At 48.5% G+C, this 21,233-nt stretch overlaps 1 protein-coding gene and 1 pseudogene across 2 annotated transcripts; one reads left to right on the top strand and one right to left on the bottom strand.

Moving 5' to 3' along the window:
• Positions 1 to 451: 451 nt before the first annotated feature.
• On the bottom strand, positions 452 to 2,537 carry LOC125106705 (atherin-like; annotated as a pseudogene).
• Positions 2,145 to 20,109, top strand: FOXJ2 (forkhead box J2). 2 transcript variants are annotated; one of them, XM_047741161.1, is made up of 11 exons: positions 2,145 to 3,254; positions 9,679 to 10,025; positions 11,309 to 11,383; positions 12,329 to 12,397; positions 12,551 to 12,691; positions 13,143 to 13,341; positions 16,042 to 16,428; positions 16,825 to 16,926; positions 17,721 to 17,930; positions 18,555 to 18,653; positions 19,771 to 20,109. In XM_047741161.1, the coding sequence occupies exons 2-11, from the start codon at positions 9,693 to 9,695 to the stop codon at positions 19,857 to 19,859; spliced, it is 1,704 nt and encodes a 567-aa protein (XP_047597117.1). In that variant the 5' UTR covers positions 2,145 to 3,254; positions 9,679 to 9,692; the 3' UTR covers positions 19,860 to 20,109. The 2 variants fall into 2 exon arrangements, with proteins under 2 accessions (XP_047597117.1, XP_047597118.1); XM_047741162.1 differs by lacking the exon at positions 2,145 to 3,254 and adding an exon at positions 9,331 to 9,453.
• Positions 20,110 to 21,233: the final 1,124 nt, after the last annotated feature.

The raw sequence follows: 21,233 nt of genomic DNA, 5'->3' as shown, positions 1-21,233 counted from the left end.
TTATTTGTCAGAGAGAGAGGAGAGCGAGCAAGCACAGGCAGACAGAATGGCAGGCAGAGGCAGAGGGAGAAGCAGGCTCCCCGCCAAGCAAGGAGCCCGATGTGGGACTCGATCCCAGGACGCTGGGATCATGACCTGAGCCGAAGGCAGCTGCTTAACCAACTGAGCCACCCAGGCGTCCCTATGTATATATATATTTTTAAAGATTTTATTTATTTATTTGTTCGAGAGAGAGAGAGAGAGAGAGAGAGCGCATGAGCACAGGCAGACAGGGTGGTAGGCAGAGGCAGAGGGAGAAGCAGGCTCCCCGACGAGCAAGGAGCCCGATGTGGACTCGATCCCAGGACGCTGGGATCATGACCTGAGCCCAAGGCAGCTGCTTAACCAACTGAGCCACCCAGGCGTCCCTATTTTTTTTTTTTTTTTTTTAAAGGAAGGGATACAGCTTAAGTTGGGATAGTGGAAGGGTGGAGAGAAAGAAGAGACTCAACTGGGCTTCATTTCCTATAAATTTAAGGATTTTTTTTCATATATACATGTTTGTGATATAGATAGATCAATCAATCACAAACAACCAATTGACCTTTCTGCTTTCTATTTATGTAAAGGAAATGCCATCTATTTTCTTTTTTATTTGAGTATAGTTGCCCACAATGTTACATTAGTTTGTAGTGATTGGACAAATTTATCCATTATGCTACGTTCATCATAAATGTAGCTACCATCTGTTTCCATACATCTCTATTACAACAAGTTTAAGGATGTTTTTTTTAATTCTGACAGTTCACGACAATGGAATAGAAGTTGAGTTGGGACTTTGGAGTTACTTGGATTTGTTAGTTTAAGTCCTGGTTTTGCTACTTAGTAATCATGTGAATGTAGACACAATCATAATCTCTAAGTCAGTTTTCTCATCTGTAAATGGTACCTTTCAGGTACCATAATGGTACCTTATGGGATTGCTAGAAGAATTAAATGTGATAACACATGCAGAGTTCTTAGCTGGCACACTGTAAATATAATGCAATTTTATACATGTGTAACTTAAACAGTATCATACATTTAGCCAGAAGATAAAAGACTTTACTATCTAAATGTGAAATGTAGTCATCAAGTTGTAATCCTGAATACGCAGTCTTTTCTTCTGAGCAATTCAAATATTTCATGGATGATATCTTTTGCTTTCATATTATTTTATGTGATAGAAATTAGAATAGTTTGAGAAAAGTTTAAACAGGTCAGAGGGTGAAATATGTAAGAATTTCCAGAGGAATAATATGACTGAAGGAGGAAAAGTAGAGGTGGGCTCCCGGGTGGCATATTCTGTCTCTGGATGGGAATGATTCCGGAAGGGGCAGAAAATAACATTCTTTACCGTGTGTCACTTAGAATAAGGTATGTTACAAGATCGTCAAGTGAACTGAACGAGAAGTCATGTTTTGCATCCTTTTTATACTGTACAGTTTAAAATGCATTTCCACATCAGTTATCTCCTGTGGTCCTTGCAACAGGCCTAGTGGGTAGCCAGGGCGAGTATCGAGGTCCCCTTGTCGCTCAGACCCCGCGGAAGAGGGGCCTTGTACAAGTTCATACGAGTTTAGTCTAGAGTTCACTCCGTGACACGCTCCTTCTCTCTTCACACATCCGCTCCTTCAACAGCACGTACTGAACTCCAGGATGAGGTCAGGATGACAGACTATCCCGGTCCCAACGCCATAACCTCTTATACACTGTCTCCGGGGAGCGGGAAGCCCATCAACGCCGTTCCGGAGAGAACACCTCGGGTCGGCGGTGCAGAGAACATCCCCGAAGGCGCGTGTGCAGCCGCGGCGGACGGCGTCGGGCGTCACCGGGGGACCGTCCCGACCGAGGGCAGGGGGCTGCCGTCGCGCGTCCAGGCGAGCTGCTCGCGCGGCCCAGTGGCCGGGCGGCGGCGGCGGCCCCCCCTCCTCCCGCGCCATCCCCCGGCTCCGGGCCGCGCGTCTCTCCCCGCGCGGCGCACGCTGGCGGCTCGGCCCGCGGCTCCGCGCCGCCCGCTCCTCCTTAACCCGCGCCGGGAGGTGGCGGCGGCGGCGGGCGGGCGGGCGGGGGAGGGGGAGGGGCGTGGAGCGCGGCGCGGAGGCCGGGGAGGAGCCGGGGCCTGCAGCGGAGCCGAGCCGAGCCCGAGCCCGAGCCGAGCCCTGACACTGTCCGTCCGCCTTCTGACTCCCCGGGAGCCCGGACTGGCCGGAGCCCGAGAGGTGGCAGCGCCGGGGGCCTCACGCGCCGAAGGGAGCGGACCGGACGGGACGGGACTAGAGGAGGCGCTGGCCACAGTAGCCAGGGACCGGAGTCGGCAGCCGCGGCCTCCCGGACCCTGCTGCCCAGGCCAGCTCAGGGAGAGCGGGGAGTAGGAAAACCCCACCCTCGGGGGCACCCCCGGAGCGGAGGCGGGCGCGGGGACGGGAGCAGCCTCTCTCCCTGCTGGAGCGGAGACCCTTACCGCCACTCGGGCGAGGGGAAGAAGAGACCCCTGTAGGGGAGAGGAAAACCCCCATCCTGGCCCGGGAATAGACCTCCAGAAGTAGAAAGGGGCGATCCTGCTAAAGGAAGCAGACAGAGTGAGCCCGCCCCAGCGTGCCTCCACCCCTCCAAACGCACACTCTCAGCAGTTCAGGACTTTTGAGGCTAAGAGAAGGGGGGACATGCCTGTGGAGTAGGAGCCCTCCATCCTATCCAGTACTCACAGGGGAGAGGAGTCCTTACATTCAGAAGCAGAGGACACTCCAGGGAAAGAAGAGGAGCCGGCTTTCAGCCTTTCAGGAGAGGGGAAGGACTCTCCTCTCAACTTCCTTGTACCTAGACAGTGGAACAGGGCAGAGCCCCTCCGCTCAGATCTCCAGCAAACAGAAAGAGCCCTCCACTCCCGAAAGACCCAGTTTGGGGGGGAGGGGGACTCCCCCAAGGGGGAGGAGACAACTCCTGGTTCGGAGAGGCTCCTCCCCTCCTCCCCAGGGTTACAGGCAGGGTGTGGGGGGTGTGCCACCTTCCCCAGGTAGGACCTCCTTCTCCTCCGCCCCCTCCTCCTCCTCCCTCCGCTCCTCATCCTCAGGGGACCCAGGTCCCCCCGACCCCAGCTTGGGATGCTCAGCCAAGTACAGGAAGAGCCACTGAGGATGAAACTCTTCATCTGCCTTTGAAGAGGGGAGTCCCTCCAGCCCCAAACTCCAGTACCAGGTGGTTCCCTCCCTTTGCTGGGGGAAGCTTGGAGACAGGTTAGTGCTTTCTTTCACCTCTCTGTCCTCTTTAGGTACTAGTGGGGGTAGGGGCTGAGATGGTGGCTCTTGGGTTTCATCACTGGGGAAGGTAGAGTAATAACTTGGAGAATCCTCTGGGGAGTGTGTTCTGAGGAAGCTCCTGGCTTCAGACTTACACCTTCTGCAGAGGCTCTGAGAAATGGGTTTCTTAGTGTTTGGGGACTCGATGGATGGGATTCGTTTGAGGTCCCTGGGGACATGTAGGGTTTCATGCTGAAGGCAAAGGGGTATCAACAAATGCCTGCATTTTCAGAACTGCATTGGTACTGTGTAATAATGATGGACACAGGGCGCCTGGGTGGCTCAGTGGGTTAAAGCCTCTGCCTTCAGCTCAGGTCATGATCCCAGGGTCCTGGGATTGAGCCCCACATAGGGCTCTCTGCTCAGCAGGGAGCCTGCTTCCCTTCCTCTCTCTCTCCCTGCCTCATGCCTACTTGTGATCTCTGTCAAATGGATAAATAAACTCTTTAAAAAAAATAAAAAAAAATAATGATGGACATATTCCAACCAGACTCCCAGAGCGCTCTCCATTCTTGGGCTTTCTTACTTCACTAAAGTGATCTTGGCATTTCATGGCCTACACTTGTCTAGGGCTTCCAGTGTTACTACCTTGTCTTACTTTGTAAGCCTACCTCAGCTTCATGTCCACCAGAGCTGCTCTCTCCTACCCACTGTCTCCTTGACAAGAAAATCAGCCTGTCCCCACTCACCCTTCCTCAGACATCAGGAGGCCTCCTCTTGTGGCTTACCTATTCCTGGATGGAAGCATGGCTCTGTCAGTAAAATCCAAAGGGACAACGGAAATCCCCCCTTCCCAAGGCAAGAAGAGAGGATGCAGGGGAACGCTAACTCCTGGTTGAAGTTCTTCCCTAGTGCTGGTCCTGTACCACTGCCCTCATGTCCTGCACGGCTCCTGTCCACAGCTCCTGTCCTTCACTGACAGTTCCTCAGGAAAAAGAGATCCTGGATAGGAAGAGAGGGGTGTTGCTGCTCAGCCTCCTTCCAGTCTTCCATCGAAATAAGTTGACCCCCAACCGGGAGATTTGACCTGTGATGAGTCTCCTTTCAGAAAAGCACCTAATAGTTTCATCTTTTCCCTTCCCATTTCTTGTTCGGTTCTGTGTCTCTGGAATCTGGTATTTAAGTTTTCTCTCATGAGATATGGAGCAGGAATCATCAAAGCCCAGAATCATCAGAAAAGGTGGGAGAAGGGTGCCAGGAAATCCTTCTAGCGGATGCTGGGGTATGTGCGTTTACCAGTGTGTCTTTCCACCTGGGACCACTAGCTGGGCGCCCGATTTCCTGCCTCATCTTCTTTGTGCACCTCACAGCAAAAGCAAGTGGGAGGCTTCATCTTACGTGGGTTTTTATGTTTCCCTCTTCTTTCTCTGTCTGGGCCTTGGTGGGCTCTGTGAGTCCCTACGTACATCCACTTGACCCTGGAGACTACCTGTTAGTGGTATATGAGGCAGGGGTATAATCCAGGTCCGCACCACTGTGCTAGAGAGCGGTGTACATATGTCTCTTAATTCAGGTGAATGGGGCTCTGACTCTGTTTCGAGTGGGTATGTGTGTGGGGACAGTTGCATCCTCGCTTTTCGGACTAAGCCTCCAATTACCCAGAATCCTGTGTTTCTGGTAGGCCTCTCGAAGCAGGTGCCCCTGCAGGAGGACATGGAGAGGTTGTTGGTAAGGCTGCCCTGCTGGGTGGAAGGCCTTGGCCTGCCCTGGCCAGTTGGGAACCCTCATGAATGGCTGCACAAGAGTCCTTTCTTGTGGTAGGGCTGCTCAGTGTCAGGCTGTGGCCACTTCTTCTAGAACTAGCAAGAGAGTTTTATTTCTGGTATCTCTGGTCTCAAAAGCATGAGGTTCCTTGGCTCTTACCTCTAGAACTCCCTCCCCCACTTTGTGAAAAGAGCCGACTCTAGTGTAATAGCAGCCCATTTCTCCCAAAGTGCTTTCCCAGGTGCTGGAATGCAACTTGTTGAGAGATTCAGAGGGAACTGTATCACAGTGGCTCCAGGTGGACCCCCCCTCCTGCCCCCCAATAGTGCAACCGGCCTTACTAGGATGGAGTTTCCCTAATTCTCCTTGCCTCTGTGGAATCCACTGGAAGCAGATGGCTGTTGGGTTGGATTAACTATGCTTTAGAGAGTGGTGTTTTCCAGATCATGTCTTATGACTAGACCTGGTCCCTGCTGAAAAATAGAGATGATATCCCCTCGTTCCCTCATCTTTGAAGTCTGCGTGGTCCTGGTATTGGTCAGTAGTGGGGTGACGTTATCCCCAAAGTAAAAGGTGGAGTTTCTGACATCTCGAAAGCTATTGCAAATTCAATACAGGTTTTGTAACATAAACCATGGCAGGCTTGCTGTTTTCAGTCTTAACCTCCCCAGTCTGCTTTCTCATTTCCAATATTCTCTGTTTTGCCTCATTCAAAAATAATAATAGCTACACTTACCTAACACTTACTAAATGCCTTAAAAATATTAACTTGAGGCAATCCTCACAACAACCCTGTGCAGGTGCAGTTATCATCTCTATTTTATAGAGGAAGAAACAACAACACAGAGAGGTTAAGTAACTTGCCTGAGGTTGCCCAGCCAGTAAGTAGTGGAGCCAGGATTGAAACCCAGGCATCCTGACTGGTAATTGGTAATGTGGTAAACTCAACCACTGCTCTATTAGTGTTGGCATTCTGTCCAGAGCAGGAAGTTATCACTCCTTAGTACCTGACCTTGGCACCATACAGAGAATAATTCCTGACCTTTCAGATAAAGTGGGAAGAAAACCGTGCCTGTTATTTTGGATCTTTAAAAAAAACTTTTAAAAAAGGATTTTATTTATTTATTTGACAGAGAGAGATCACAAGTAGGCAGGGAGGCAGGCAGAGAGAGAGGAGGAAGCAGGCTCCCTGCCAAGCAGAGAGCCCGATGCAGGGCTCGATCTCAGGACCCTGAGATCATGACCTGAGCCGAAGGCAGAGGCTTAACCCAGAGCCACCCAGGCGCCCTGTTATTTTGGATCTTACACATCTCATCCAGGATCAGTCTTCCACACCAACAGAATGTCTTTCTGTTTTTCTCTGCCTTTCTCCTGGTACTGTAGTCTTCATTAGATGTCCTGTGGATGTGATGGAGCCTGCCCTTTGGCTGCCTTTCCCAGTTTCTATGGGTATTTCCTTTCAGTCTTCCAGCATGCAGAGAAGAATGTGGCCTGACTCGGGTTCTGCCCAAGCCCAGTGGCACAAGGCCCACCTGGAGAGAGAGGTCTGGGTAACTAGGTTGGTTGGACTAAGAAATGGAAATAGCTCTTGTTTGCCTTTCTAATATTAGCCCTGAACATTAGCCTCGTGCCATTATTTTGGGGAGCATGGAATGTGTGGCAGCCACAAGCTCATTAAGCTTCATTCACTTCCCTCCAGGGATGAAGCTTTGGCAGTGTTGAGGACTTCATCCCTTTTATTGAAGGGGGAAACTGAGGCATCAAGACTTCAGGGAGCAAGGGGTGGCTAGGGACATTTAGTGAGTCAGTGTCAAGGCTGGGAATAGAATGGAGGGACCTCATCTCTGAGGTTCTGTGCACTGGACGGCCTTCCAGAATGGGGAAGTGACAGGGGTGAGGAAGTGGGATGGGTTAAAGGAGAATGGTGCCAAAAGATCAGGAGGACCTTCTGCTGCAAGCTTCTTGTAGCTGGTAAGATTAGGATATATTTTGAGTGCTGGGTGGTATCTGGAGGGCTGACGGGGAGGGTGCTGGAGAAAGGTTAAATTTAACCTCTCTTAACCTGGTCCAGGGGTAAGGATAGGGAAGAGCATGGAACAACTAGCAAAGGCTGGGAGTGCTTCCCTTTCTGGAATTCACAGCGATTGGCATGGGTTCTGTAAACCACTTGAAATCTACTCTCATGTCCGTGTCCCGTGTTGGGAGACTTTCAAATGAAGGGTCCATGGAAGACTTCTGTGTTCATAAGTTGAGGTCTCCTACGGATCTTTAGCAGAAGATAATAGGGAATTCTTTTTTTTTTTTTTTTAAGATTTTATTTATTTGACAGAGATCACAAGTAGGCATAGAGGCAGGCAGAGAGAGAGGGGGAAGCAGGCTCTCCACTGAGCAGAGAGCCCGACGCAGGACTCGATCCCAGGACCCCAAGATCATGACCTGAGCCGAAGGCAGAGGCCCAACCCACTGAGCCACCCGGGTGCCCGATAATAGGGAATTCTTTACAGACCTCCCCTTCTGAGGAGGACCCAGGAAAACCCTGGTCACTGAGAACCTGCTTCTTGTCACAATACTGTTGGGCTGGGATAACCCAGCTATAGGACCGATACACTCCCCAAAGCGCCCTGCTTTACTCCAGATGCTGTGGCATTTTGACTCAGTAATGCGCTGGGAGGTTTGAGGCTTCCTGGAGTGATTAGATGTCCCTATTAGCTTCCAAGTCTCCATGATATTATAAGGCAAGGTGGTGATGGTGGGCTGTAAAGGAGGGCGGTGGGAGAGAAGCTAACCGTAAAGGGGAAACCCTTTCGTGATACTATTTATAAACATAGCTTTTTTTTTTCTTCTTTCTTTCTCTTGTCAAGCAATTCTTGGGTTTCAGTTGGGTCTCATGCCGCTCAGGCCCTGAGGCATAAGGTGTTTCCCTCAGCCTTGTGGAGTGGGTGTGTTGCTGGGGAGGAGCAGGGTGCCTGCTACTTGTGTGTACATGCAGAGGTTGTGTGGGTGGGGAACTTGGGGGAGAATACAAGAGTGAGAACACTGACCCTTAAGGGAAAGGGTAAATCTCAAGGGGAGGAGAGTCCCCGCTGTGGGCGACAGAGTGAGCTGACAGCTTGCAAGGTGTGTTGGAGGCAGGAGAGAGGGGGTAGGCAGTCGTACCTGGGATTGAGTTTTTAACCGCAAAGGATGTGGATTTGTGTATGGTCGAATCCCTACCGCTCGTGCATTTTATCTGGGTGCGCATTTAGAAATTACATACGCGATGTGTTTCTGTCCGGGCTTCTGAATTCTGAGGCTCGCTAGCCTGGTGGGACCGTCAGCAGGGCCGCGAGAAGGAAATACTGGCTGGACTCTCTCCTCCCCAGGCGAGCAGGCACAAACCTGCCAAGCGGCAAGTGCTTAGGGGGTTGCTGGCATGGGCTCTCAGGGAGCGCCAAATGGATACCAAGCGCTTCCTGCCAGCCTTTCTAGACCCTGCAGTAGCAGAGAGCACCCGGCGCTCTTCACCTTCCCCCACCAAGACGTCACTCCGGCTACACCGATCTGCCAGCGAGAGCGCCCAGGGGGTGTGGGTGGCAGCAGGGTGTGCAAACATCAGGCGTGGGCGGTTTGTCAGAGCCAGGAGTTTGCATGGAGGTGCGGCAAGCGTGCGTGCCTGGCTGGGAAGGAAGGAGAGAGGAGGAGGGCGGGAGAAGGGGAGCCAGCTCTTGGCCCCAGAGTGGCTATTTTTAGCTAGGCTATCTGATTGTGACGGTGTGCACACAGCTGGGTGTCCCCCACCTCCTGGCTCAGTGAAGCCCAGCGGGTTGGGAGGTGGGAGGTCCTTGCCGATGCCTTCTTCCTGGTGTTGGTGTCTGTGGGCGGGAGCCGGTCAGGGGCAGCTTTAAAGGTGTGAGGGCCGCTCTAACTCAGGATCTGTTACCTCTGTGTGTGACTTTGTGCTCTGCTGGTAATGTACACTGTATATCTCATTGTGATCTCTGGGTATGGGGGCCACTGTTTTACGTGTGTGTCTTGCCTCTGTCCTTTGCTGGTTGTCGTGGGTAATTTATGCTTGGGGTAAATCAAATATGCCTCATGTGCACATATATGGGATAAAAAGGTGAGGGGTCAAATTTTACATCTGTAAAAGTGTTGGTGTGTGCTTCGTTGCTGTATATTTGTGTTTACTTGGACTGTTTTTCTTTACATGTTCACTTGTGCTATCTCTATGTATGTAAAACAAGCATCACATAATTGGAGAGTAGACTTTGGCTGATTTTACCTGGTATATTAAGTTTTTTTTAAAAAAAATATGTAGTTTAAAATATTATGTTGTAGGGCTCCACGTAAGGAGGATTGAGGGAATAGCTCAGTTGAGTGGGGGGTCTGACTTCCCTCTTAGTGCTGAATGGAGAGTCCTGTTGGCTGTGTTCTAAATTAAGATGTAAGACTGGTAAGTATCAGTCTGTCATCTGGTAGATGATTGGTGATATGTTGTCTGGGGGCTTTGGGAACACTTGGTTGAGGGCTGTCCTGCGACAGTCTCCCATGGGGATTACAGTGGGAAGAAACTCTACTTCCCTTAGAGCACTAACATTTGAATATTATTTGCCACTAGTAACCAGCTATCACACTCACCTGTTCTAGTTTCCTCTCCCCTTTGTTCTCTTCTCTGCAGAACCCAGAAGTACCATGGCTTCTGACTTAGAGAGTAGCCTCACCTCCATAGACTGGCTCCCCCAGCTGACCCTTAGAGCTACCATCGAGAAGCTTGGGAGTGCCTCTCAGGCTGGGCCTCCAGGTGGCAGCCGCAAGTGTCCCCCAGGCTCACCCACAGATCCAAATGCCACCCTGAGCAAAGATGAGGCAGCAGTGCACCAGGATGGCAAGCCACGATACAGCTATGCCACCCTCATCACCTACGCCATCAACTCCTCTCCAGCCAAGAAGATGACCCTCAGTGAGATTTACCGCTGGATCTGTGATAACTTCCCCTATTACAAGAACGCTGGCATTGGTTGGAAGGTGGGATGGCTTGTGTAACCTGCGATTGTGTTTAGCCTTTGACGGCCTTTTTCTCTACTCTTTTGTTTCTTCCTCTAACCTGGTCCAGTTCACTCTGACCTGTTTCAGAGATGCATGAACTTAAAATCTTATATCTCCCATCCCCTACTCGTTTTCAGAGTTGAACAACTTTCATAAGGTATGTCAGGGAAACTCCAGTGATATCGAGCCACTAAGTGTAGTTATGAGGATGGCAGGATGCTGTTGCTCATCATACCCTCTTACCTTCTGAGTCTTTGAAAAGGAGATTCATTCATTTCACAAATACTTATTGCCACTCTACTATGTTCAAGTCACTGTGCAAGGGATGGCATTGCTTCTTCCTACCTAGAGGTAGGAGTCTCATCAGATTTCCAAAGCTTCATTACACGTAGTCCTCATCTTCTGAAAAATTGTATACCAGTAACAACAACAACAATAATAATAATGATAATAATAAGGTCCTTCACCAACAGCTCATCTGCCAAGCAAGTAGTAAGAGGATAAGTTGTTTGGCTGGCAGTAAAGGAAGAAGGAAACTCTTCTTCCAAGCAAAGAAGGAAGACTGTTGTTCCCCATCTTTTGGAGCAGCAACTCATTTGCCATTTGTTGAGAAGGAGTGGGGATTTAATGTCGTTCTTTCACTCTGTAAATCACCGGTTGACATACAAACCAGATGATGAGCTGGAGACTACTGGAAGCATTCAGCTTTTCTTCCATGACCCTGTCCCTGCTAGCTACCACAACACCCAGCCTCGTCCAGCACACAGCTGCAACATTCTTTCTTTCCTCCGAATGTAGCATTCCAGGGGGCTGTTGAGAAAACAAAGGTGACCTTGTGCCTTTGTTTTGTTTCTAATTTATATTTGTTTTTATTTATATAAACAGTCTTAAAGTAGTATTCTTTTAGGGGAGATTAAAATAAATTAAGGCAGATATGTATCTGTCTTAATTTAATCTTTCTGGTTATATATATAAAACCAGAAAGATTATGTAGTTGTTGTTTTTAATATAGATACCAGAAGCACCTGATAGTCAGGTTTATAGGCATTACCTCCCATCCATTTAATTTCTGCATTTTCTCATCTCAGGGCTCTTGCTATCTGCTAGATAAGGTCCTCCATCAGTATAGTTAGGAGGTCCTAAGTTTGCCTGATACTTGAACTTTATGATATGTTATGTTCTTTTGTGTCCCTCTGTGCCCTATTGGAAAATTTTCTGCTTTACACCATGCTGAAGCCTAACTTGCTTCTCTGCTTCCCTAGAATTCAATTCGGCACAACCTTTCTCTCAACAAGTGTTTCCGGAAGGTGCCCAGACCTCGGGATGACCCCGGGAAGGTGAGACACTCCTGTAAGCATTGAAAGGAGGGGCAGGAAGGAGAGAGGAGTAGTTGACAGCCTAGAGTCCTGTGGCTGTTTTAATTACCCAGAAGAGGAAATCATGTTAATTAGAGAAGCAGCTTTATTTTTTCTCAAAGGAAGAGCTTGGCTATCACGCTTATGGGCTCCCACTAGCATGAGTGACTAAGAAAGATTGTGAAATTTTTTTTTTTTTAAGATTTATTTATTTATTTGTCAGAGAGAGAGAGAGAGCATGAACAGGGGTAGCAGCAGGGAGAGGGAGAAGTAGGCTCCCTGCTGAGCAAGGAGCCTCATGTGGGACTAGATCCCAAGACCCTGGGATCATGACCTAAGCCAAAGGCAGGAGACAACTGAGCCACCCAGCCATCCCTGAAATCCATTTTCTTAAATAGAATTATATATGGTAAAGTTGACTTTAATGCCCCCTTTCTTATGTGTAGCCCTCTTTTTAGATGTGAAAGGTAGGCTAAATAACCTTTGTAGAGACTTTTCTCTACAAAAATCCCATGACTTTTATCTTCAAAAGGGAAAAGAGATAAATCAGTTACTTCTTTCGAAAGATGTGGATGCTAGAGTTCAGAAGAGCCTTGCCACAGATCACACAGAAGGGGATGGTTGTGTGTGGGCATTTCCAGCTCTTTGAATGAGATACCAGAACAATCAAGGCCTGTGTTTGGGCCACCAGTTGTAGTTATACCCCTGACATACTCATTGAACTTTTAGGACAAATTTACTCCTCAAAAATAGCCAGTACCCTCGGGACTCTGTGTGATTTTCCAGTTTTGTTTTTTTTTTTCCAGTTATTTTTCTTAATATAACTTTCTTTTTTTGGTGAAAATCCTCCCAAGTATCTACTTTTCCAAAGGTGGGAATTTTCATATATAATGTTTTTGTTTTTCGTGGGGTTGGGTCGCCTTCCAGGGCTCTTACTGGACAATCGACACCTGCCCTGACATCTCCCGAAAGAGAAGACACCCTCCAGATGATGATGTAAGTCCCCATCTGAGCCAGCAGCTCGGGCCACATCCTGTCTTGTAGTTTTGGTCCTTTCCTGTGTTTGGGGCAAAGGGTGAGCTGAAACCACGGGTCTCAGGAGGATGTTTAGTTTCTGCTTCCAGATTTCTGTTCTTTCCCAACCCTCAGCTATCCCAAGACTCACCAGAACAGGAGGCAAGCAAGAGCCCACGGGGAGGCATTCCTGGGGGTGGAGAAGCCTCACTGCCTTCCGAGGGGAATCCTCAGATGTCCCTTCAGAGCCCCACTTCTATCACAAGCTACAGCCAGGTAAGAAGTAGGGGTGTCAGGGTGCATGGGGACGGATGGATGGGTGGATAGGTTGTTGAACAGAGTCATAGATCTGCCAGTTGGAAATACTGTATTATCTGTGATGTAGTAGGCAGATCAATTGGGAAAGACGGAGAAAGCAGAAAAGGGAAGCTGAGAGAGAGAGAGAGATAGATATGTAACAGAACTTTGAGAAAGATCAGGGGGATGAAAAATAGTGAGAAGAGAAGAAGGGGGAGCCAAAAAGGTTATGAGAATGGAAGATGGATGGAGCATGGGAAAGTGGCTCGAGGCACATCACAGTAGGAATCAATGAGACAGACGGGGAAATGATGTTCATTCATTGAAAAGTTAGGACAGGATGAAGACAAGCTAAAGAGCTTGGTGACCATGAAAGGGCTGTTTTTCTGATTTAGCACATGGATTGAGTCTCTCTTACTCCTTTCTGCAGGGCACAGGATCTGTGGATGGTGGAGCGGTGGCAGCAGGGGCTCCTAGCCGAGAAGGTGCCGAGGGTCCTCCTCCCCTGTATAACACCAACCATGACTTCAAATTCTCCTACTCAGAGATCAATTTTCAGGACCTAAGCTGGTCCTTTCGCAACCTCTACAAATCCATGCTGGAGAAATCCTCTTCCTCGTCTCAGCATGGTGAGCCTGTTGTTGGGATAAGGGCATGAACATACTTATACTCCCGGATCGGTGGTAACATTCTCTTTCCCTTCTGTCTTACTTTTCACACGAGGAGAGGCTGATCACTGGTTAGGGGAAGCATCTCAAGAAACCAGAATTGTTTGGAGTCAGGTTCTTCTGGCTTAGTTTGGAGCTGTTTTGGAGCTGTTTCGAGAGGCAGGCTGGGTTATTAGCTTCCAAAGTGAGTTCAAGGGATCCCCCTTCTAGAACTAAGGGCAGTGACTCCATGGCTGCAAGCCCGTCATTTAGAGGATGGCCACTAGGGGACAGCAGTGGTTGGCTTTCCCTCAGAATCCGTTTCATTGTGAGACAATTTAATTTTTTAGCATATTTCTAGTTGCTTTTTTAAAAAAAAATTTGTGCTCACTTCGGCAGCACATATATTTAAAAAAAGATTTATTTATTTATTTGAGAGGGTGAGTGAGTGGGAGAGGGGTAGAGGGAGAGGATCTTCAAAAAGACTCCCCACTAAGCGCAGAGCCCACCTTGGGGCTCGATCTCATCACCCTGAGATCATGAGATCATGACCTGAGCTGAAATCAAGAGTCAAACACTCAACCAATGAAGCCACCCAGGCACCCCATGTTAATTTTTGTTAGAAAAAAATCTCAAACAGATGCAAAAATAGAGAAAATAGTATAATAAACCCTTAGGTTTCCAACTTTTAAGATGGCCCAGTTTTAATACATGGCAATATTTTGTTCAGCTCGTTTCATTTACTAACCACTTTTTTTTTTTAATGGGAATAATTTAATGCAATTCCCAGATGTGCTTATCCCACCTATAGATACTACTTCAGTGTGAAGTCTTAATGATAAAGACTTGGTTATCCACTGCCATTATTATTCTTAACACAGTCAATAATACTTCCTTAATATCAGTTTATATTTGGTCCATACTCAAATTTCCTGTATTACCGTGTGAGAGTAAAGTTCATATTGGAAAGCTCCTTTGAGAGATCACCTGGTCCAGCCCTCTGTGACTCCTGTTTGTTTCTGTTTTTATTTATTTATTTAGATTTTATTTATTTATTTGACAAACAGAGAGAGTGCAAGCAGGGGGAGTGGCAAGCAGAGGGAGAGGGAGAAGCAGGCTCCCCGCTGAGCAGGGAGCCCGATGTGGGACTCCATCCCAGGACCTTGTGATCACCACCTGAGCCAAAGAGAGATGCTTAACCACTGAGCCACCCAGGTGCCCCTTGTTTGTGGTTTTAAAGAAATTAGAGGTGGGGGTCAACTTCGGGTGAGGCATCAGAGCCTCTTGTTCTGTGTAGTTGCCTTGTACAGGCCTCAGGGGATGAACAGGATGATGAAAACTGATTAGAAGCCACCTTTTGGAAAATTTGTGTTAACTGCTGTGGATTTCTTCTTTTATATCTCGGGGGATTTAGAGCTGGAGTTATGCTCTGAGATTGTAGCCTTTGCTTGAGAAATGAATCCAGGTCAGATGACTGGTTGATCAGAAGTGGGGAGCTGGGAGGGGCTGTCAGAGACAAAGTGAAAAATTAGAGCGAGTGAGGATTCAAGTGTTCACTCAGATTTCATGGTGACTAAAAGCCCCTGCCCAGCCTCAGTCTCTAGTTCTTCCCTGCCCAATGTGTGCCAGAAATTCATCCATCCTTATTCTGTGCCTCACCCAGCTCCGTTTGTTGGTGGTGAATCCAAGTAGGTAGTAACAGCAGACGAGTGTAGACACAGTAAGGAAGAAGAAAGAGTAGGTACCCAGTGGCTTTATTTTATTAGTAATTTACCTTTTATTTATTTATTTGAGAGAGAGAGGGAGAGGCAGACTCCCCGCTGAGAAGGGAGCCTGAGGCAGGGCTCCATCCTAGGACCCTGGGATCATGCTCGAGCCAAAGGCAGATGGTTAACAGACTGATCCACCCAGGCGCCCCTGTGATTTACTTTTATTTTATTTTATTTTATTTTTAATTTTTTTAAAATATTTTATTTATTTATTTGAGAGAGAATGAGTGAGAGAGAACATGAGAGAGGAGAAGGTCAGAGGGAGAAGCAGACTCCCCAAGGAGCTGGGAGCCCAATGCGGGACCCAATCCTGGAGGTCCGGGATCATGACCTGAGCCGAAGGCAGTTGCTCAACCAACTGAGCCACCCAGGTGCCCTGTGATTTACTTTTAAAACTTCACCTGATATCTGACTGCTCTTGACACTGATTCCAGGCCTACCCCCAGATCCCTGAGGAATAGCATGAAAAGGTACATGCTAACCTTTTTGCTAGAATTTGAGCAGCTGTCAAGGCCCTCCATCTGTCTGTTGTATCTATAGAGGTGGGGGAGCCATGGAGGGCAGAGGGAGCCCAGAGGATCCGTGCCTTCTCAGGACACCCTTAAGTCTGGGGTTTCTGTCTGACGCCATCTCATCCCTGTGGAAGTCCTGTTCAGTGAAAAATGTCCGGTAGGCTCAGTCGGGTGAGCGCCTGACTCGTGGCTTGGCTCAGGTCATAATCTCAGGATTTTGGGATCAAATGCCCCACGCGGTGCCCCATGCTCAGTGGGGAATCAGCTTGAAGACTCTCTCTATCCCTCCCCCTGCTCGCAATGCTCTTTGTCTCTCAAATAAATTAAACCTTTAAAAAAAGAAAGAAAAGAAAGAAAAATGCATTGCCCAATTCACTTGGCTGCCTCCTCCCGCCCTCCAGGCTTCTCGTCTCTCCTGGGGGACATGCCGCCCTCTAACAACTACTACATGTACCAGCAGCCGCCGCCGCCTCAGCAGCAGCCGCCGCCGCAGCCGCCCCCCCAGCAGTCGCAGCCTCAGCCGGCTCCCGCCCAGGGCCCCTCCGCTGTAGGGGGTGCCCCTCCGCTGCACACCCCAAGCCCGGATGGGTGTACCCCACCCGGGGGAAAGCCGGCTGGGGCCGAAAGCTACGGGCCTCCCTCCGTGATGGCCATGCACCCACCCCCACTGCAGCACGGGGGCTACCACCCGCATCAGCACCATCCCCACCCCCACCCGGCCCAGCAGCCACCGCCGCCCGCTCAGCAGCAGGCGCAGGGCCAGGCTCCTATCAACAGTACTGGCTTTGGTGAGTATGGAGGGTGCGGCGGGCTCCGAGAGGAGGGCGGGCTGGCCGGCTTGTTCTGACTGGGTCTGGAGATGCAGTTGGCCAGGTAGTTAACAGTGGGTCTGTAGTCTCGCCACCCCACCCCCCACCCCCCGCCCCGGCAGGAGCCCCTTTGAGCCCGCGGAAGTTGCCACTCAGAGCTCCGTGTTTTGGGGTTCTTGGACCACCTGCGATTGCTTTACGAATTTTCCTGCCTGGGACCTAGGCTGTCTCTCCCTAAAGCTATCCGCTTTACTAGTCCTTCTCCAGGGAGGGAGATTTTCAGATTATCCTGGTGATGTCATTGACAACCTTGCATGTAGTCAGCCGGCTACCACATCACTCTCTTTATTTTCCACCCTCCCCGCCCCTTTGTAGCCTTTCCTCCCGACTGGTGCTCCAACATCGACTCCTTAAAGGAAAGCTTTAAGATGGTGAATCGGCTCAACTGGTCCAGCATTGAGCAGTCACAGTTCTCAGGTGAGTGAGGAGAGGAAGATGACCAGAGGGAAGAGGAGGACATGGTGAGTAGGAAGCCTTGTAGAAACCAGCACCAGGGGGCGCCTGGGTGGCTCAGTGGTTAAGCCTCTGCCTTCAGCTCAGGTCATGATCTCAGGGTCTCAGGTCATGATCTCAGGGTCTTGGGATCGAGTCCCGCATTGGGCTCTCTGCTCAGCGGGGAGCCTGCTTCCTCCTCTCTCTCTGCCTGCCTCTCTGCCCACTTGTGATCTCTGTCTGTTAAATAAATAAAATCTTAAAAAAAAAAAAAAAAAAAGAAACCATCACCAGAAGGGGGTGATGAAGTAAGCTTTGAGGAAGGAGGATTCCATTGTTTTCCCTCCATATCTCACAAGGCAGATGATGCCAATGTTATTTGCAAATTATTTTTAATTGATTTTGCCTGAACTCACCCAAAATATGACCGTGTTTTATCCTACCCTGTTTTGTCCCTGGAGTGGGAAGGCTCTCAGGAATTCAGAAACCAGGACCACGATTTTGTAGTTTTGTCACTGTTTATGGGCTAATTCAATCACTCCCTTTGAAATTTTGTTTTCTTTACCAGCAAGATGGAAATTGTAACAAGAATTTAGGGAGGAGCCAACAGAAGAAGAGTTCGAAAATGTAGAGCTCTAGGAGATGTCAGTTATTCTTGGCAATAAATCTAGTCCGTGGTGTTGATTTGTGATGTGGTGGGAGCAGTGAGATGGGGGCGGATATGGTAGGGCCTTTGGGACCTCCACAAAGGGTAGCCCTTCTTGCTTCTCTGTTTGTAGAACTGATGGAGAGTCTGCGACAGGCAGAGCAGAAGAACTGGAGCCTTGACCAGCATCACATTGCCAATCTGTGTGACTCTCTCAACCACTTCCTTACCCAGACTGGTCATGTGCCCCCCCAAGGAGGCTCCCACCGGTCACCAGCCTCTGCCCGTATTGCTGACTCCTGTGCCCTTACCGGTGGCAAACAAGAGCCAGCCATGAACCAAGGTAGTGAACCAAGCAAGTTACCAAGGAGGTGGAGGCTCTGATGAAAAGAGAGGGGGAGGAAAAGGGCAGAAGAGAATTGAGCAAAGTCATCTGATGAGCAGTGACCCAGACTAAGCAGCGGGACTGGTTTGTCTGCTACGTTGACTGAACATCTAGTGCATCAGTCAAGTCTTGTACTGAAACACTGTATGAGTCCCTTTTCCACCTTAATTTGGGAAATCAGAATTACTTATGAAAAGGGAGGAAAAGGTGCTCATTCCAGATGTGTGTCTCAGTAACCCCTACCTGGATCATATCAGATGGGGTTGTGATTCTCTACAGTTACACAATCTTCAGACCAGTGTAATGAGAGAGATTCAATGATCATGTTTCTCTATTTGTCATCCTTTGACTAGCCATGATATTTCATAGTTCTAGGAACCATTAAGGTCCCTTTTTGCCCTAAGTGGTGAGGACTGATGGCTCCTCCAGAAAGCCTTTAAGCCTGCTGAAGCTATAGAACAGAGCAGGGAAGGGAGGAGACATCAAGGAGAGAAAGAGTACTTCTTTCCCCCCTCTATATTGGGCCCTACTTCACTGAGTATAATGAAGTCTGCTCAAGTAACTCTTGTCTTGCTTTGGCAGTGAACTCTTATGTGCACCCACAAGCCCCCCACCTCTACCCCGGCCCATCACCAATGTACCCAATCTCCACCCAGGATTCAGCAGGATACAATCGCCCAGGTAAGAGCCAGGAAGCTTGCTTCTCCCACAGCCCAACACTCTCTACCCTGACAAGTTGTGTTTGCTTTCCTCGGGCTCTGAGCCTGCATTCTCTTCCCTCTTGCTCACCCCTGCTGGGAGTGTGTGAGCCTTCATGATTCCTAAAGCTCGAGGGTGGGCCCCTTGCTAGGGAGGTATATGTCATGGGAGACTAAAGAAGACTGATTTACTTTGAGCATAACTTGTGCCTGCCGTAATAAAAGGGAGTAAAAACAGGGGTGCCTGGGTGGCTTAGTTGAAGGTCTGACTTTGGCTCAAGTCATGATCTTGGGGTCCTGGGGTCAAGCCCTACATCGGGCTCTGCACTCAGCTGGGAATGTGCTTCTCCCTCTTTGTCTGCTTCTCCCTCTGCTCATGCTCTTTCTCCCCCACACCCAAATCGATAAATAAAATCTTAAAAAAAAAAAGACAGTAAAAGCATGCAAATAGACCAAAGATATTGAACATTTATGTCCAGCTTTGGAATCTAGATGGAAGGTATGGTCAGGCAGATACAATGAGCACGATATACAGACATACCTGCTCTGTGCCCGTGTCTGTTTTCCAGTCACCTGACTCCTGTATCAGGGGTCTGGGATTGAACTACCTCTGATGGGGATGGAGGTAGACCCTAACTTGCCATAAATAATATAAAATGAACAGATCGTTTGCTTTTAAATACATTTCAGAAAAATCGCTATTATTATCCTGCCTAACTATAAGGGTTTCGAATTTTTTGGGTGACATCAGACTCTTTGTCCATATCTTCCTTATCCATGTAACACGTCTACAAATTTCTATACTGTGATTTCATATAATAGTACGTTGTGTATGTTTTTTTCATTACTACATGGTTTTCATAAGTATAGTTCTTGGGGGCTGCATAGTGTTAAATTGCCATGTGCCCTCTGTTTACTCTGGTTTATTTCCTGAGACCCACTGGAGTGGCGCTAGCAACGGAAACAACTCTGGGCTGATAAGGAGCATAGTTTCACCAGCCCTTCCTCGTGGTCATATTCAGGGCTGAGCATTGCCTATCTAGTTGGTAGAATAACTTCCCATCCACTCTCCTTTTAATTTCTTTGTCTCTTCCTGACAGCACACCATATGGTCCCTCGGCCACCGGTTCCCCCTCCGGGTACCAACGAGGAGATCCCTGATGACTTCGACTGGGACTTGATCACTTAGGGCCTCATGGAGCGTGGCCATGAGCCCAAGGCTGGGTGGCGAAAAGTCTGGGAGTGGGGCAGGAGCAGCCCCAGCCCATCCCTTCCTCCTTGCTGTATATACTTATATATCCTCTTTTTTCTTGCTCTGTCAGAAAAGCCACCACAAGATGCTGCCGAAGATAACCCCCCCTCTTTCCTGCCTCCTTCTTCCTCTTCCCTCTTGTTTTTTTCTGAATTCTTTTATTATTATTCTTATTATGGTATTATTATTATTATTGTTATTATTATTATTGGTTATATGCTGTCCCCAGTCTTCTGCCCTCCTCCATAGACCGTGTCCGCCCCTTGCTAATTTAAAATCATCTGGCCGGAAGGTGAGGCCTTGATGGCTACAGAGAAAGGTTTCAAATTTTGATTTACCTTTCTCTTTGAGAAACTCAATGCTAATCTCACCTTCCAACCCTAAATTGTTTTCTGTTCCTGTCAGTTCAGTCCAGTACTAGAGAAGCCACATTCTCAAGTAAAAAGGGATCTAAAACACCGCTGGGCAGCCATGAATTTGCAGGTTTTACTCAATGGTGCTAATTTTGTCCTCTGAGCTCTTCCTTGTCCCTTTTATCTTCGATCCTTACTTCTCCCGATCCTCACTCCCCATCTAGGGTAAGAGTGATGGTGGTGGTGCAGAAGGGTGACCATTAAATCCTAGAAGAATAAGACTTCTGGGTTGGGTGGAGTCAAACAGTGTAGAGGGGTGATGGAATATAAAATAGTCAGTTTCTATATGCTACTAGAAACTTCCATGGACTTGTTCCCAGTCCTTAGTCTATTGGAGATAGAATTGGTCTTGCTTCTGTGGTAGGGATGAGGATACCTGTTCAGCGTAGGTTCAGCTTTTAGGAGACGGTTTCAACTTAACCCTTTTGAGTTTTTAAACATAGTTTTCTCTGGAAATTAACTGTGGCTCATATTTGCATTTACAAATTATCCTTCAGTCCCCCTTCCCCATTCAGCAAATACTATTTTGTCCTCCTTCAGTTGCTGGCTCAACTCTTCCTCCCCTTTTATCTTCTTCCCCCCATTTTCTGGAACTCTCAAGAAAGAAAAGTAAGCCATTATCACTCTTTCAGTTTCATCATGTCCTAGGACAAGATGGGAACCTCTTTCCCACTGATCATAGCAGAATCGAACCTACAGCGTTGGTGGTAGGGGCGTGGGGAAAGGGAAGAGGAGCTGGCATACACATAGGTAGGGAATATTTCAATTATTTGTGTCAGCAAATGCTTCTCTTGGAAATCACTGGGGCTGAAGCTTTTGCCATTTGACTTTCAAGGGGTGAAGGAAATTGGTAGAGGGGATTAAATAATCTAGAGAGGAGAGTTTGTGAGGGCCAAGG

Source organism: Lutra lutra, chromosome 8, assembly GCF_902655055.1.
Source record: "Lutra lutra chromosome 8, mLutLut1.2, whole genome shotgun sequence".
In the NCBI taxonomy this organism is placed as follows: Eukaryota; Metazoa; Chordata; class Mammalia; order Carnivora; family Mustelidae; genus Lutra; species Lutra lutra.
The sequence above is the reverse complement of the archived record's forward strand: the minus strand, read 5'-3'. Positions and strand labels throughout refer to the sequence as shown.